Source organism: Henckelia pumila, chromosome 1 (genome assembly GCF_033568475.1).
Source record: "Henckelia pumila isolate YLH828 chromosome 1, ASM3356847v2, whole genome shotgun sequence".
In the NCBI taxonomy this organism is placed as follows: Eukaryota; Viridiplantae; Streptophyta; class Magnoliopsida; order Lamiales; family Gesneriaceae; genus Henckelia; species Henckelia pumila.
In genome coordinates, this window is record NC_133120.1 from 116,344,589 (window position 1) to 116,362,191 (window position 17,603).

The 17,603-nt window shown below is 39.9% G+C and overlaps 1 protein-coding gene across 1 annotated transcript; it reads right to left on the minus strand.

Moving 5' to 3' along the window:
• Positions 1-15,613: 15,613 nt before the first annotated feature.
• Positions 15,614-17,130, minus strand: LOC140873431 (uncharacterized). Its single transcript, XM_073276542.1, has 3 exons — positions 16,552-17,130; positions 16,179-16,399; positions 15,614-16,028 (listed from the first exon to the last, which is right to left on the minus strand). The coding sequence occupies exons 1-3, from the start codon at positions 17,128-17,130 to the stop codon at positions 15,614-15,616; spliced, it is 1,215 nt and encodes a 404-aa protein (XP_073132643.1).
• Positions 17,131-17,603: the final 473 nt, after the last annotated feature.

The following is a 17,603-nucleotide window of genomic DNA, read 5'->3' on the forward strand; positions in this document are numbered from 1 at the left end:
AAAATTGATTTTTGAAATAATTCACTACTTTTAGGGTTTGTAAAACTCTTTGATTATTTTCTTGTGAAAGTTTTGCCCTGAGGAGTTGCAAGAGTATTTTATACTCTTACTTAAATATTTGAGTCTGATTTGTTTGGTTGCTTATCTATTTTATTCATGCAAAGAAAAATTCTGATGCATGTTAATCAAGGTGTTATTGAAGATGTTGTCAACACCTAGTGACAACATATGAATCTGTTTTTATGTGCAACCTTTTATTATTTTAGTACTCGTGCATATTTACTCTTGAGTATTTTTATTGTTGGTTTATTGTTGGTTTGCTGTTACTATTCACGTTTTAATATTTCCGCTGCATGTTGTGTAGGATGTTGTCAACACCTAGTGACAACATCTGATTCTGATAATTTTTATGAACCATGATATCCCTTACAAGTGGTATCAGAGTCTACTCTTGATATACTAAGAGCTGATTCTGGATTTTTTTCAGGAATATTATGGATTCAACAACAGCAAACTCATTCTTCAAACCTCAAGAAGTCTTTGAATCGGATTTGAGAGATGACTTGTTGTCACTCATCACAAAGAAGTTTGGTGATTATCTGAAGAAGATGAGGGAGACAAAGAAGATCGATTAGAAACTCAAAGCTCCACTTTTTCCGGCTGCTAACAAAACTCTGAGAATATGCGGGCCTAATCAATCATCAAGGAAGTTTTTTGATCCTCAAAAGCCTCTACTTATGCTGGAAGGAAATAAAAAGCCTACTGCAAAGAAGATTGACATGGTGCAATGTCATGAATGTCAAGGATATGGTCATTTTGCCAATGAATGTGCAAACAGGCTTCGGAAAAGGATGAGCACATCTTTGAGTGGTGAATATTCTGAAGAAGGTAAAGAACAAAATGAAGAAAAAAGCCACACATCCCTGACAGCTTTAATGGAAAGAAAGAAGCTTATGCAAGTCAATCCTTTAGGTGTTGCCGCAGGTATTGCCATACCTGGCCGCAACATCTCTCAAAGGTCAGTATGTTTAAATTCTTTTACTATTTATAATGTGTGTAATACTGATGCAGGTGATGAAAGAATGTCTTTGGAAGATGTGCGAATGCAATATGAAGAGTTATATGCTGACTTGTTGAACGAAATAAGAAGAACACTTTTCTTTCAAGAGAAAATTCTATTTTGAAGGCTGATATATCAAGACTTGAAGTTATGCTGAGTAAGAGGGATCTAGAATTAAGTCAGGTTAAGGATGAACTCATGAAAGCTAAGGCTAAACTGGCTAAATTCAATTCAAGCACAACCAAGATTGATTTTTTGCTCATGATGGGAAGAGATGGTAAGGCTAGACTAGGTTTTGAGAACAGTAAATTTGAGGTTGGTGAATGCTCAAAAGGGACTATGTTTGTCAAAGAAAGTAGCTGTTCAGAAAGCTCAACCAAAAAGGTTACATCAACCGATCCTCAAAAACCAAAGCCACAGCCTACTGCTCTTGTGAAGTCTGGAAGGAAACGTAAGTATATTTGTCATTACTGTCATAGACCTGGTCATATCAAACCATATTGTTTTAAGCTGCAGGAAGATTATTGGCAGAGGTCTGCATCTGAGGTGTTGCCAATACCCTCCCACAACATCCCTAAGAACATATCCATTGGAAGAAAGGTTTGGGTACCAAAAGCTGATATTAACTGTTACATGATTTATACTGCCTTAATAACTAATGTTTCAGATTCTTGGTACTTTGATAGTGGAATTTCACGTCATATGACAGGTTCTAAGAAGTTTCTCACAGATTATGTTGAACAGAAGAGTGAGAAAGTGACGTATGGAGAAGGTTCAAAGGGAAATATTGTAGGAAAAGGCACACTGGATTTTGTTGGTTTACATAAGCTTTGCAATGTGCTACATGTTGAAAGACTAACTGCAAATTTAATAAGCATTAGCCAGCTTTGTGATGATAATTTGCATGTGTAATTTGATAAGAAATCATGCAAAAAATTTTATAGTTCTAACATGTGTGTGATAACAGGTACGAGATAGTTTGATAATTTCTATCAACTTGGAGAGGAGATGACATGTAGACATTCAAAGGTGGATGAATTTAATCTACGACATCAAAATTTGAGACATGCAAACTTCAAGACTTTGAAGGATTTAAGTAAGTTTGATGCTGCTAGAGGTATGTATAATTTAAAATCTGGAATTTCATTTGTTTGTGAGGCATGTCAAAAAGAAGCAAACCAAGGTGTTGCACCAGATGTTGCCAACATCTGAGACAACACTCTGTCTTAAGTTTGTACATATGGACTCGATGGGTCCAATGGATGTGGAAAGCTGTGGAGGTAAGACATATTATGTTGTTTGTGTAGATGATTTTTCACTATATACTTGGGTAAGGTTTTTTTAGAGAAAAATCAGATACATTTGATGTTTTTAAGAAATTTCTCACAAGGATTGTGAATCTTGAAGGTGACCAGAATTCTCACTGATTATGGTAAGGAGTTCGAAAACTTTTCTTTTGAGAATTTATGTGGTAAGAAAGGTATTTATCATGAATTTTCTGCTCCTAAACCCCACAACATAATGAATTTGTTGAAAAGAAGAATATAACTTTGCAAGAGATGGTTAGAGTGATGTTAAGTTCTGAAAATATCTCAAAACATTTTTGGGCAGAAGCCTTAATCAAAGCACATCACATTTCAAATAGAGTATATTTGAGGAATGGTTCTACTATGAATTCCTATGAAATTCTCATGGGAAAGAGGCCGAACCTTAAGTACTTTCATGTTTTTGGTTGTGTATGTTACGTTTTGAATGATATTGATTATTTTGAAAATTTTGATGCTAAAAGTGACAAGTGTTTGTTCTTAGGTTATTTTTCGGATATCCAAGCTTACATGATGTTTAACTTAAGAACTCATACAATATTTGTGTCTATTAATGTTGTTTTTTTGATGACTTTGCAGATCTGAAGAAGATAACTGAAGAAGATCAAGTTTATGATCAGCTGGATAATTCTGGAAATTTAGATGTTGTACAAGGAGTGTTGCCAACACCTCCGACAACACCTCCTCTGAGATTCCAGAAACAAAAGTTGAAAAGACTACTGATGAGAATATTGATGAGAACAGTGAGGTAAACGAATCAGGAAGGAATGTTCCAAGCAGAATTCATAAGAATCACTCAACCTCACAAGTAATTGAAGATGTGCATGGAAACTTGCAAACTCGAAGGAATGAAAATGTGGATTATCGAAATATGGTTGGACAAATTTGCATGAGCTCCACGTTTTCACAGGTAAGATTTTTGTGCTTTGTGTCAAACAGTGAACCCAAAAAATTTGGCACTGTATGGATTGTAGCAAGCACCACGTGCATGGTATGGAAGATTAACCAAATACTTGCTCAATCTTGGATTCAAAAGAGGTGAGATTGATAAGACATTGTTAGTGCAAATTCTCAAGGTAATATTCTTATTTGCCAAGTTTATATGGATGACATAATTTTTTTGTGCTTCTTGTGGTTGGTGAATTTGTGAAGTGCATGTCGTCTAATTTTGAGATGAGTATAGTTGGTGAATTGAATTATTTCTTGGGTTGCAAGTGAAACAAATGCATGGTGGAATCTTTGTGTGTCAAATACAGTATGCTAGAAATCTTGTGAAAAAGTATTTGAATGATAATTGTAAACACATGCATACACCAATGAGGTCAAGTGAAAATTTGTCGAGGGAAGATGTTGCCAAAGATGTTGACAACACCCTCTACAGAAGCATAATTGGAATTTTTTTTTTGTGCTACTGGGCTAGATATCATGCTTAGTTGAATGTGTACTGTTATAATTCAAGCATCATTGATATATCCAAAAATCCAGTACAACACTCTCGAACCAAACACATTGAAATTTGACATCACTTCATTAGAGATTTGGTCGAGAAAGGCATGATCTGTATTGAGTTTATTAGAACTGATAACCAATTAGCTGATATTTTCACCAAAGCGTTGTATTTCGAGAGATTTTTCAATCTAAGGAAGTCTCTCAGTTTGTGTTCATTATAGACAGAACTGAGATGTTGTCTGGAGTGTTGTCAACACCCTGCGACAACACCTTTTCATGCATGTGCATCTTTAGGATCATTAGGCATGTTGCATTCATGCATTCATTCTGTTTTGTGATGTATTTGACACTTTGTAACCATATACTAGTTCTCATTCAGGATTCCTTGAAAAAGTGCTTTACAGTTTAATGAGGATTAATTGATAAAGAGTTCTGACTAAATCACAAAGTAGTGGAGGGATGTTCGTGTATTCCATGATCCTGTCCCAAGTGAAAAGTGATTTCGCAAATTCAGAAACTCAAATCAACAAAAAGGTTAACAATAATCAATTCAATCATCAAATTTGATTGAAAATCAGAAACAAATGGAAAAAGCTACCCAAAGGGGTCCGTTGAAGATCGTTTCTTTAATATGCAGGCTACCACTTCTGTAATAATGAATTTAATGGCTGTCTGGAAATAAATTTTTTTGAGAATCCTGAAGTGTTGCTGGAAGATGTTGCCAACATCGTGGATAACACCTCACTTGTCAACATATTATTTTGCATGTGATTGCATTTTATTGCATTGTTACACTCTATTTTTAGACATAATTAAGACATGCATATTTATTTTATGGTGAATATATCTTGCTGAGAAGTTTGAAGTTCGAAATAAGAAAAATTTAGTGATTTGTCCAATCCACTAATATTTTGAATTGTTTTGTGATTGAAAGTGTTTTTAGTGGGGTTTATTTCGATGTGGAGTTTCTTTATGGAATTTTTGTGAAAATCAATTGGCTTGATTTATTTCCTTAATTCGGAAATTTGTTGCCATAATGATTTCAAACTCCATTTTACCGTTGGAAATTGTTATTGTTAGGGAACATTAACTGTGACCGAGTGATTAAGAGGTGATGGGTTTGGTGCTTAGATTTGATCCTATCATCAGAATATTTTATGATCTTGTTAATCTTTGCTCACCCGCACCACATTATCACTTCTATAGAATTTTTTTTGGTCCTTGCATTATTGTCAAATTATTCTCTTCTTATTCTAACTATTCAAAATTTCATGGCATAGAAGAATTTTGATTCACTGATATCTGAACAGAGATGGGCTACAAAGAAGATGTTGAGCCAGATGTTGACAACACCTCTGACAACGTCTTAGAGGATGATTTTTTTTAGATCTTTGATGGTCATTTTTAGTGCTGCTGATCCATCCCTTGCATTCTCTGATGAAAGCTCTGAGGAATCTGCCTCAGAAGCAGATGTTGCATCAGATGCTGCTTACATTCCTGCTAATATATTAGATGAGGAGTATTTGAATATGGAAGCTGGTGTTGCTATTTCTGCAGAAGATGTTTCTGAAGGTGTTGCTGACACTCTAGACAACACCTTGGATGAAGACTACCGAGTAAGCCAATCTTGTTCCTTTGTTTTTTTTAGAATGATGCAAACGATTGGCAACACTATGCCAATTGTGACTTCTTTGAGGACTACGTCATTGATTTGGAAGCATATGGCGCACAAAATCTGGTAAGAATTTTCCAACTAAGAAATATGTTCGCTAATGTGACATATGCTACTCTTTACTGTAGACCTATGGTTTTGGTATACTGCAATTTGACTGAAGTTGTGCCGAACCCTCTTTCGCAAAATTTGGGAAAATTCATGTGAGGGTTCAGATTTTTGAGTTTAATCCTAATGTGATTAATGGATTTTTTAACTCACCCGAGGTGGAAGAAAATGTGCAGCCTGCTCTGATAAGATATCCTATGTTCTTTACAAGACTGCAATCAAGATTTGGACTCTGTACACAAATTCCACGTTTGTCACCAAACAACAAGCTGGTGTGATATTTTCTATAGGAACTGGAGCAGCTTTGAACTTTGGAAAGCTTGTGTTTTACTACAGTTATGCAATATGCAAATTGTGGGTTGGTATCTTACATGCTCCTATTTCCTTCTTTGATATTTATTGTGCTAGTATCTCAATATTTTGAAAAACATGATGATGAGCCTTTATCTGCTGTTGTTGAGGTACTGAAGCTTGCACCTGCATTACTTAGAGGTAACATGAAATTGGACCTACCTTGGTCAGAAATAGGTGCTGTTGCAGATGTTGTGGTAGATGTTTCCAACACCTCTCCTGCCACTACCATATTTGTTCCCCCTACTTCAACAGCGGGATTCTATCTTTATTCAATCCCAGATGCTGCATGTTGAACAGAAGATTTTACAAGACAAAGAAGAAATTTCTTACTAATGAAGCTCTTATGTCTTAATATTGAATTTTTCCTGGTGTAGGTACCTCTTCTGGACAAAAAGGGGGAGAATATGTTGAATCTGAAGGCTCTAGCTCTGATGGAGAAGATAGTGACTCTGACTCTGATGGAATAGAATCTAGTTCTGGCGAAGCAAATGACGGATCATCACAGAGAAATCAGTTGCTCTGTTTTAGTTTCTTTGTGGTTTAAGTTTATTTTTATCTGCTCTGATTTGTCTTTATGTTTTCGCTCTGATCTGGTTCTAATCAATGTTAGCTTGTTTGATTATGACTCTCTGATTTGTTCTAAGTTTTTTTCTGCCCTGACTTAAGTATTATGAGGAGATGTTGGGAACATCCTCGAAAACATCCATGCTTAGACTAATGAGGAGAATGTATTTTTGTTTTCAGAGAGAGAATTGATATTCAGAGGAGTTGTGATGTGTACTCAATTGATTAAATGTGTTTTGTGATTCACTTTTGAACAAGTATTAAGTATTTTCTTATATCGCTAAGTGTTGTGTTCAGATGTTGCCAACATCCTTGACAACACTCAGAATTGAAAGATCAAATTCAGGGGGAGAACTCATTTGATAAGTTTGAGCTCAGGAGTAGTTCTGAGAATTAATATTCAGGGGGAGTTGCTGAATTGCTTTTAGGTGTTTTGTCCAGAAAGGCAAAAAGGGGGAGATTGAAAGAAATTAATTATTTCTTGATATATTTCCATGTTTTGAAAGATTGTATTAATGTGTTTTGCCTTTCTAGGATTGTTAGTTAATATTGTGTTTTTTATCTATATGCTTAATATATTTTAAACTAGGAATAGTTTTGATTTGAATTAAGATAATATAATATTCCTAGATTTAATATATGGTTTCTTGGATTGATACTTTTTTCTATCTAAGTGTTTGAGATATTTTAAATAGGAATTTGTTTTATTATAGAATAAGATATTCATATATCGTAAAGAGCTTAAATATTTACTTGATTATTTTGTAGGAGATATTATGAAGTTATCATAATATATCTTTATCTCCTAACTTAATATTATTTCCTTATCTTTGTAGATTGGTTCAAGTTTGAAAGGAAATATGATCAAGTCTTTTTGGAGATAAGCTGACACGCTTAAATAGAAGAAATAACGTAGAGATTGAAGAGGCTTGGAGAAAACAATAGAGAGCGCAGAGAAGAGAGATCTCAAGCCATAGAAGAGAGATTTGAGAATACAAAATTGATGATGTCGGAATTTTACCTCCGGGTTCGGTCGGGTAGAATGGATCCTCCAAATCCTTAATGAAGCAGGTCGGGTCGGGTACACAAGGTTCTGCACAAGCAACAACTAGGTCAAGGGGCGCCGAAAGTGTTTTCGGCGTGACCCCTCCGATGCCTAAGTCAGTGTCTTGAAGGCAGAGGGTATGATTAATGCAAAAACCGAGAGATATGAGTGCGTGATAGTAAAAGTGAGTAATGAATGAACACAACCATAACAGTACCTGTATTTATAGGAAAAATAGAGCAAGTTACCTAGACGAATTATAACATGTCATGGAGTAGGACTCTTCACTCATTGAACCGTCCTTGAGTTTATCCTTATCTCATGCATATCAGTAGAATGATCGAGCTTATCTCCAAGAAATCCGTGTCCTACTTAAACTAGGAGTGTATGTCCAGCCCATTGGGCCCCAGCTTGGGAAAGCCCATTAACAGCAGCCCAGGTCTTGAGACACGCCCTAACAGGTAGAAAACTGTGCTGGACCTTATACAATAATAATCCCATAATTGGGCCAACCCTCTTAAACCCATACCGAACGGGTCCGGGTTAAAATAAATTCCCGGGGTATCAGTAGTACCTCCCTAACTAGTCTAAAAGAAGAATGAATTTAGACCAAGAATGCAGTCTGGACCCCGAACTATCCATGTGTCATTAGAACAGTTCAGAATTTAATTCATGCAATGTGTTTCTTTTGGACGGTCCAGATCAGGATCCGCGTGATGTGTTTTTAATAGACGGCCTATATGTCCTTCGACGGTTTACCTCCCGAAGCTAAAGAGACCCTGACTTGTCCCGTCCCGAGCCATAGATCAAGTTAAAAATCAACGGTCCGGATTGATTCACTACCCCTATATATATGTCAGTAAAAAATTTTATTTTTTACCTTACACTCTTGTACCGTTACTCTGTCAAAATTTCGAGAGCTTGCCCGACCCGGACTGCTACGTCTGTCTTGTTTGTGTCAATCCCGAGCTATAGCTCGTTCACCTGTAAGTCCTACCACCTTTACACTAGGTTAATTAACATGTCTTCCCCAGAAGAAACTTCAGTTAGGGAGATAGTAGAATTTGTTCAAGACCCTGACTCACCCCCTAACAACCCCGAGTCTTCCGGCTCTGAAAATCCAAGTTCAGAACTATATTTGTCGGAAACTCGAGAGGAAAAATTAAAATGACTACATAGACTTAGGTCGGACAAAGCCCGATTATCTGCTAAGGGCAAACAATGGTTTGAGGTATTAGCCTCCCAGATCTGAGTACCCTTATTAGAGAGAGATCGGGCATGCCTGAGGGTTACGACCTCCTAATCCCAGGTCGGAAGGACCGGGCTCACAGACCTCCCCTCGACTTTCTAAGCTTTAGTTTAGATCAGGTAAAAATGGGCTTGAGGTTTCCTCTCCCGAGCTGTGTGTCACAACTCTGTCAATATTTATGTATCTGTCCGAGTCAATTGTCCCCGAACTCTTTTAGTTCGATCATATCCCTAGCTGTCCTATTCTGTTTTTTAAAATTCCACTAGACTTGGGAAATTTCATTTACTTTTTGCAAATTAAGAAAACTTCCCCGGGCCGTTTCTATATTTCCATGCGGCCCGAGTACCCTTTTTTGAAGGGTAAGCCTTCCTCCCATAAGGGTTGGATAAACAGGTATTTTTTGTTAAACCCAACCAGCCCTGGGAATGTCAGTCCAATTGGGCTATGAATTTCACAACCCCTGATCCCCCAGCTCTACCCTCTCATGACTTCACCAACTTCGTCAACACAATGTCTGCGCAAACCTTTAATATTGAGATCCTGATTGAAGATGACATTCTCTATCATTACGGCTTCAGTGGGAAGGGAGTTGAGATTGAAGGGGATGTAGGTAGTACCCCTGTACCCGTGCTACTCATACATAAATTAACTTAAACCCGTGCATTTTATTTATTGATTTTGTTTGATTCAGACGACAGGATCAGATCTGCAGCCATGCCTGCTAATTTTCGTGCTGCTTTAAAGAATCTGAAGAGGAAGAAAATAGAAGATAGTAAGGCCAGCACTCATCCCGAGCCTCCTTCTACTGATCAGCCAAAGAAGAAAACCTCAAAGACCAAGGAAAAACCCAGCGTCGGTCTACTCGAGCTTCAGCAGCCACCCATTGGTTCCTCATCCCGAGATCGTGGCAAGGAACCAGCAGTGGAGTTTGAATCCCTACCTGACGATGTGCCTCAAGGAATGCCTGATCAGCCCGGGGTTCCAGATATGTCTTTTTTCTCAAAACCCGACCCCGAGGGTGTCTCGGCATAATGCAGAACTTGATTTCCTGATCTGACCTCAAGATCCTACAAGAAGTACCCAACCTGGAACCGGAACAAAACTTTGCTCTGGCATCCCTATAGGTATGTTGTAATTTTTTTTATCAATCTTCCCTTGTATATCGAGATGATAATTACCGAGCTGGCATTTACCTTATTCTTTTTACAAGCTCTAGCTTGGGGGAGGGGAGATCACCAGTCGAGCTTTTAAAACTTGGGAGGAACATGAGTACAATCAGGAGGCTTTTGTCACCCGTATTTCCGAACTAACCCGAAAAACTCGGGAAATGCAGGCCGAACATAATGAAGAAGTGGCCAAGATGAGAATGGAGATCGAGTCCGGGCGAGATGCTCTGGAGGCTGCTCACAAAAAGACCGCCGAGCTGGAGGTGGATAAAATTGAATTATAGAACCGAGTACGGGCCCTGACCAAAGAATTAAATGTTGCAAAAGAGGTCGGGAAGAAAGAGTTCCTGAACTCCGCAGATTTTGCTAACGTAGTAGCCGAGAAAGCGGCCACCTATTTTTACGAGGGCTTCAAGGGATGTCTATCTCAATTCATAGCTAATGGGTACTCGAAAATCGAGCACCCTACCCTTTTCTTAGACTATACAAAGGCTCTTGATGACATGCCCGATGAAGACTCAGAAGAAGCCGAACCAGAGAGGACAACCAATCCCGACCAGAGCTCCTATACACAAGATGCTCCTGCTCCTTAGTTATTCCTTGTTTTTGTTTTATGAACAATGTCTAAAAACATGATTTTTGATGGTAGACCCTACGAGGTCATTGATTTTGGTTTTTGCCCAGGTCGGGCTGATACATTACTTGCTTACTCTTTCATGCATGAATGTTGTTACCCAGTTCGGGTTTATTTAAGAATTCTCCTTTTCTAACATGGTTTTATTGTTATAACTGTGCATGCAAATCCAGCCACAATTTATAAAGTATAGATCCTTTAAGGGCCCGACCTACGCATATACCCGGACTGACTGAATGACAAAACCATAACCTTAAAAATTTTAAGGACTTGTCCTACATGCACTTGGACTGGCCGAAAGTTTAATCAAGAATTTATTTTGCAACTCACTAAAGGCCCGATCTCAATATACCAGGACTGGCTAAACCGAGCCCAGTTCTAATTCTTGAAAGCCCTAACTTCATGTACCCGGGCTGACTATATGAAAAAAAAGCCACAATTTATCATTAAAACCCGAGCTATATGTACCCGGACTGGATGAATGAATTGTACATCGTTAAAGCCCGACCTAAATATTACCAGGACTGACTGATCAACACATTTCATAAGCTCTTTAAGCTCTATTGCACTCCTTGAGATCGAATCACACTTGGGTTTTTAATTACAAAAATGTGGGTTTTTTGACATTAGTACTGCTCATTACTAATTTTGAGTACCATATCTGTCTGGGCTTTGAATTCCACCGATGTGGGCCACTGAGGTGGATTTTGTGTGCCAAAACTGCTTGGGCTTTGAATTCCACTGATGTGGGCCACTGAGGTGGACTTTGTGTGCCAGACCTGTCTGGGCTTTGAGTTCCACTGATGTGGGCCACTAAGGTGGACTTTTAGTGCTAGACCTGCCTGGGCTTTGAATTCAACTGATGTGGGCCACTGAGGTGGACTTTGTGTGCCAGACCTGCCTGAGCTTTGAATTTCACTGATGTGGGCCACTGAGGTGGACTTTTAGTGCCAGACCTGCCTGGGCTTTGAATTCCACTTATGTGGGCCACTGAGGTGGACTTTGTGTGCCAGACCTGCCTGGGCTTTGAGTTCCACTGATGTGGGCCACTGAGGTGGACTTTGATTGCCAGACCTGCCTGGTCTTTGAGTTCCACTGATGTGGGCCACTGAGGTGGACTTTGAGTGTCAGACCTGCCTGGGCTTTGAGTTCCATTGATGTGGGCCACTGAGGTGGACTTTGAGTGCCAGACCTGTCTGGGCTTTGAGTTTCACTGATGTGGGCCATTGAGGTGGACTTTGAGTGGTAATTTTCATAAAACAAAATTGACTTGCATTTAAATTTGTTCGAAAATTGACGCTAAACAGAACTGACCCTAAAGTAAACAAACCAGGACTGACTTTTGCAAAACATTGAGAAATAAATAGCGCAAAAAGAATAACTGGCTGACCAACTTGGTAAGACGAGGCCCGAGCTGAGCCACTAGGGATAGTATTTTTTCAAGTGCTGAGCATTCCATGGTCTTTTACCCTTTTTGCCTTGGGCATCTTCCAAGTAATATGCAGTTATTCCCGCTTTTCCTATCACTTTGAATGGGCCTTCATATGTGGCCTCTAGCTTTCCTTTTTTCCCTGGATGTTGTATCTTTCGCATAACCAGATCTCCCTCCTGGAAAACCTTAGGGTATACTCTTTTGTTGTAGGCCTGGGTCATTCGTTTGCGATAGGCTGCGAGCCTAATTGCAGACCGGGACCTGTGTTCCTCAAGTAAGTCCAAATCCATTACACGCAGCTCTTGATTGTTTGGGCCATATGCTATTATCCTGGCACTCTCTTGTCTGATCTCTGCTGGGAGAATAGCTTCAGTCCCATACACCATGCTGAAAGAGGTTTCACCCATATCGGATCTCGTTGTATTTCGATAAGACCACAATACTGAAGGGAGCTCGTCTGCCCACTTTCCCTTGGCTGCATCCAATCGTGTCTTAAGGGCTTGGACTATTGTTCTGTTGGTAACTTCGACTTGTCCATTCCCTTGCGGGTATGCTACAGAGGTGAAAACTTTTTCGATCTTCATTTCCTGTAACCATGCCCGAACTTTGGATCCACAAAACTGTCTCCCATTATCTGATGCTAACCTGCGAGGGATTACGAAGCGGCACACTATATTTTTCCATAGAAAACTGAGAACTTAATTCTCTATAATTATAGCTAGGGGCTCGGCCTCCACCCATTTAGAAAAATAGTCGACCGCGACCAACAAAAATTTTCTCTGCCCCGTGCTAACAGGGAATGGTCCTACAATGTCCATTCCCCACTGATCAAAAGGACAAGCGGCCACCACTACCTTCATGTAATATGCAGGTATCCACTGTAGGTTAGCATGTCTTTGGAAATTATAACATGAATTAACCAGATCTGATGAGTCTTTTCGAATAGTAGGCCATAAAAATCCTGCCAGGAGTGCTTTTCGAGCTAGGGCAAGACTGCCCAGGTGACTGCCACAAGACCCTTCATGAATCTCTCGTAATACATAATTGGCCTCATCAGGACCCAAACATTTTAATAGAGGTTGAGAGAAAGATCGTTTGAACAGAATTTGATCGATCATGATGAAGCGAAGAGCCTTTCTTTTTACCTCCTTTGCTCTCTTATTATCGTTTGGTAATTCTTTCTTGCTCAGATATTGATATATATCATATCTCCAATCTCCCTCTGGTATCTGTGCTATGATATCATCCAGAGTTTCCAGCTGAGATACCAGTTCCCGACCTGGGATGACTGGATCAGGCCGATGACTTAAGGCACTGGCTAGGCGAGCTAAGTGATCGGCCTTGATATTCTCAGCTCGGGGAATTAATTCTAAGTTCAGCTCAATAAATCCTTCCCTTGCCTTGTCTAATGCCTTAACATATTTCATCATCTTATCATCTTTGATCTCAAACTTCCCGTTACATTGTTGAATGGCTAATTGGGAATCGAAGTATAGGGTAGCTCGGGAAATACCCAAATTTCGTGCTGCTTTAAGTCCAAGTAATAATGCCATTCTACTTCATTGTTTGAGGCTCTGAAGTCTAATTTGATCGAAATATTAGTTTCTTCACCCCAAGGTGAGATGATCACAATTCCAGCTCCGCTCCCGGACTGACATGATGACCAATCTACAAAAATCTTCCACAGCTCTTCTTGTTCTAGTTGAATCATTTTTGCCAAGAAATCAGCTAGGGCTTGAGCTTTTATGGCTGTCCGAGGTTCAAATTTGATGTCGTACTCACTCAGCTCTGTAATCCATCTGATAAGCCTCCCCGATGCATCTGGATTGGTTACAATTTTTCCCAGTACACTGTTTGTGAGTACAGTGATGGGATGTGACAAAAAGTAAGGACGCAATTTCCTCGCAGTGATGACTAAAGCTAGGGCAAGCTTTTCCTGGGTCAAGTAATTGAGTTCGGCTCCCTTCAAGGCTTGACTAACAAAATAAACAGGATGATGGTTTGTTCCGTCCTTCCTGACCAAGACCGAACTAACGGCTCGGGGTGTGACTGCCAAATATAAGAACAGTTCTTCCCCCTGAATAGGCTTATTCAGCACAGGCAACTGCTTTAAGTAAGCCTTCAAGTCATGGAAGGCTTTTTTACTTTCATCATTCCATTCGAAATTTTTCGTCTTTGCCTTAAAGAAAGGGAGGCTTTTATCTGCTGATCTGCTTATGAACCGGGTCAGTGCTGTAATTCTTCCTGTTAATCTCTGTACTTCCTGCATATTCTTGGGGGAGCTCATAGTAACAATAGCTTGGACCTTTTCGGGATTGGATTCAATTCCCCTTCTTGTAAACATATAACCAAGAAACTTTCCATCTCGGACTCCGAAGGTGCACTTGTTAGGATTAATCTTCAGTTAATAATTTTTAGCGTCTGGAATGTTTGAACCAGGTCAGTAATACATTGGTCGGCCGTGCGGGTCTTGACCAGGATATCATCAATGTAAACTTCAATGTTCTTTCCAATTTGCTGCTCGAATACCTTGTCCATTAATCTTTGGTACGTTGCTCCGGCATTTTTGAGTCCAAACGGCATGACCACATAGCAATAAGTTCCTGTGGAAGTGACAAAAATCACCTTGCCTTTGTCCTCCTTTGCTAAGGGAATTTGGTGATACCCTTGGTAAGCATCCAAAAAGCTAAGTAATTCATGACCGGCAGTTGAATCGACAAGCTGATCGATTCTAGGTAGGGGGTAGCAATCCTTAGGACACGCTTTATTTAGATCTCGAAAATCTATACACATCCGCCATTTTCCAGTAGATTTTGGGACTAAGACTATGTTGGACAACCAGGTCGGGAAATGGATTTCTTCAATATGCCCAGCCCTGAGTAACTCATCCACTTGCTCTTTTATTATTGCATCTTTCTCAGGCCCGAAGTGCCTTTTCTTTTGAATAATAGGATGACAGCCCTTTATTACATTGTGCTTGTGCTCTGATACTTCCCGATGTACCCCTACCAGGTCGGAAACTGACCATGAAAAAACATCCTTATTCTTTTCCAAGCATTCCAGTAGCGGTTGCTTCAACTGTGCCTCGAGGTTGCGGGCAATATTTACCATCCCAGAAGGAGGTGAGATCATGATTTCCTCAATTTCTTCTTCCGCATTGACAGATGTGTCCTCTATCATGTTGACCTTTTCCATTCCAGAAATCCCAGGTATGTCGACATTATCGGTCCTAGCTACTTTTTTCTCTATTCTAACCTCCTCCACGTAACACTTGCGTGCAATAACTTGATCATCTTGTACTTCATCAATCTTATTACCAACTGGGAACTTAATTTTCTGATGCAGAGCTGATGCGACGGCCATGAAAGTGGTCATGGCAGGTCTACCCAGTATGGATCTATAGGCAGACGGAGCGTCTACTATAATAAAACTCACAATCCTGGTCTTGCGACCGTTGCTTTTCCCAAGAGTTAGGGGTAGATATACTAGCCCCACAGGCCGTATTGCATGACCCGTGAAACCAAAGAGTGACGTGATGATGGGCTCTATTTTGTACTATCCCAGGTCCATTTGATTGATAACTTCTTGGAATAAAACATTGACAGAACTGCATGAATCCACAAATATCCGAGCCACATCGTAATTCGCGACCATGGCCCTTATTACCAGTGCATCATTATGGTTGTTAGCAACCCCTTTTAAATCTTCCGGCCCAAAATAGAGGGTCGGGCCAGTGTTAACAGTTTGACTGTCGATCTCCATATTTATTAATTTTTGGCTGCTAGTTTTCCTAGCTCGATTGGAATCTCCATCAGTAGGGCCTCCTGAAATCATATTGATAATTCCTCGAGCAGGTGGAGCCGGTCTTTGATGAGCTCGGTCATCCCTAAGCTGGTCCTGATTTTGGCGATTGAAATCCTCCTGAGGAGGAGCAGTCTTGGCTCTCTGTCTCGATCTTCCTCGTTGCCTCCTGTTCGGGCGGCACCCCTCTTGTCGGATCAATATATTTTTTATTTCAGAATGTTGTTGTATTATCCTCCCAATCTCCTGATCTAATTGTCGGCAGTCTTCTGTAGTATGCCCGTACTCATTATGAAAGTGACAATATTTATCTGATTACCTGTTTCGAGGTCCCTTTTCCGTCCAAGGAGGCTTTTGTGTGAGTTTCCGATCATCACAAATTTGTAGAGCTCGGACTTTACTCATGCGTAAAGGAGTGAAAGAGGTGAATGCTCTCAACAATGCAGGTCGGAATGGCTGTCCCATCCCTGAATTATTGCTTGGAACCCTATTGTTCTTTGGACTTTTTGGTCGTTCCCTCTTCACAGCTGCTCGCGAAACCTGTATTTTTTCCATGTTGACATATTTTCAGCTCGAGCAAGTAATTCTTCATACGTTTCTAGCGGCCTCTTTATTAAATATTTAAGAAAATCTTTTGTATCCAGCCCTTTCATGAAGGCACTGATAAGCAGATATGTTGTAGCCATGGGTACCTCGAGAGCCAAGGCACTGAACCTGCGGATATAGGCTCTCAGATTTTCATGTTCCTGTTGCTTGATTGCAAAAAGGCTAAAAGTAGTGGTGGGATGTTTTTTGCTGCTAGCAAAGTGGTGCAAAAATGATTTGCTAAAATCCTTGAATTCCTTGATCTCCCCAGGGCATAGCATATTGAACCATTTTTGGGCTGGTCCTATGAGCGTAGTAAGGAAAGCCCTACACTTGATTTGATCAGAATATTTATGCAACAGAGCTGCATTCTCGAAGCATGCTAAATGGTCTTCGGGATCCCCTTTGCCATCATACTCCGCGACATGAGGCAATTTGAATTTCTTGGGGAGGTTGACGTCCAGTATCTCCTGAGTAAAAGGAATGCTTCTTGTTGTGGTAGCTAGGTACCCGGCCTGCTTTTTCCTTAGCTGCTCCATCTCCTCCTTCAACTTTTTGATCTCATCGAGGTGGGCATTATGCTCGAGGTTAAAAGGATTTTCTTCTCCTCTTTCTACCAAAGCCCTTGGAACAGCCTGCGCTACTAGTTCCTCTAAATTTGGGTGATCTCCATTCTGATTAGCCATCGAAACTCTTTTTCTTCAAATTCACACAGACGGCGCCAATTTATGATGTCGGAATTTTATCTTCGGGTTCAGTCTGTTAGAATGGATCCTCCAAATCCTTAATGAAGCAGGTCGGGTCGGGTACACCAGGTTCTGCACAAGCAACAACTAGGTCAAGGGGCGCCGAAAGTGTTTTCGGCGTGACCCCTCCAATGCCTAAGTCAGTGTCTTGAAGGCAGAGGTTATGATTAATGCGAAAACCGAGAGATATGAGTGCATGAGAGTAAAAGTGAGTAATGATTGAACACAACCATAAGAGTACCTGTATTTATAGGAAAAATAGAGTAAGTTATCTAGTCGAATTATAACATGTCATGGAGTATGACTCTTCACTCATTGGCCAATCCTTGAGTTTATCCCTATCTCGTGCATATCAGTAGAATGATCGAGCTTATCTCCAAGACATCCGTGTCCTACTTAAACTAGGAGTGTAT

What these genes read in the sequence shown, in the direction of transcription:
- LOC140873431 (XM_073276542.1), bottom strand. Translation starts at nt 17,130, where the DNA reads ATGGCTAATCAGAATGGAGATCACCCAAATTTAGAGGAACTAGTAGCG. An exon ending in TCAGTGCCTTGGCTCTCGAG is followed by an intron (nt 16,400 to 16,551) that starts GTACCCATGGCT and finishes GAAAAAATACAG; the next exon opens with GTTTCGCGAGCAGCTGTGAA. An exon ending in GAAAAGGGACCTCGAAACAG is followed by an intron (nt 16,029 to 16,178) that starts GTAATCAGATAA and finishes CCGCCCGAACAG; the next exon opens with GAGGCAACGAGGAAGATCGA.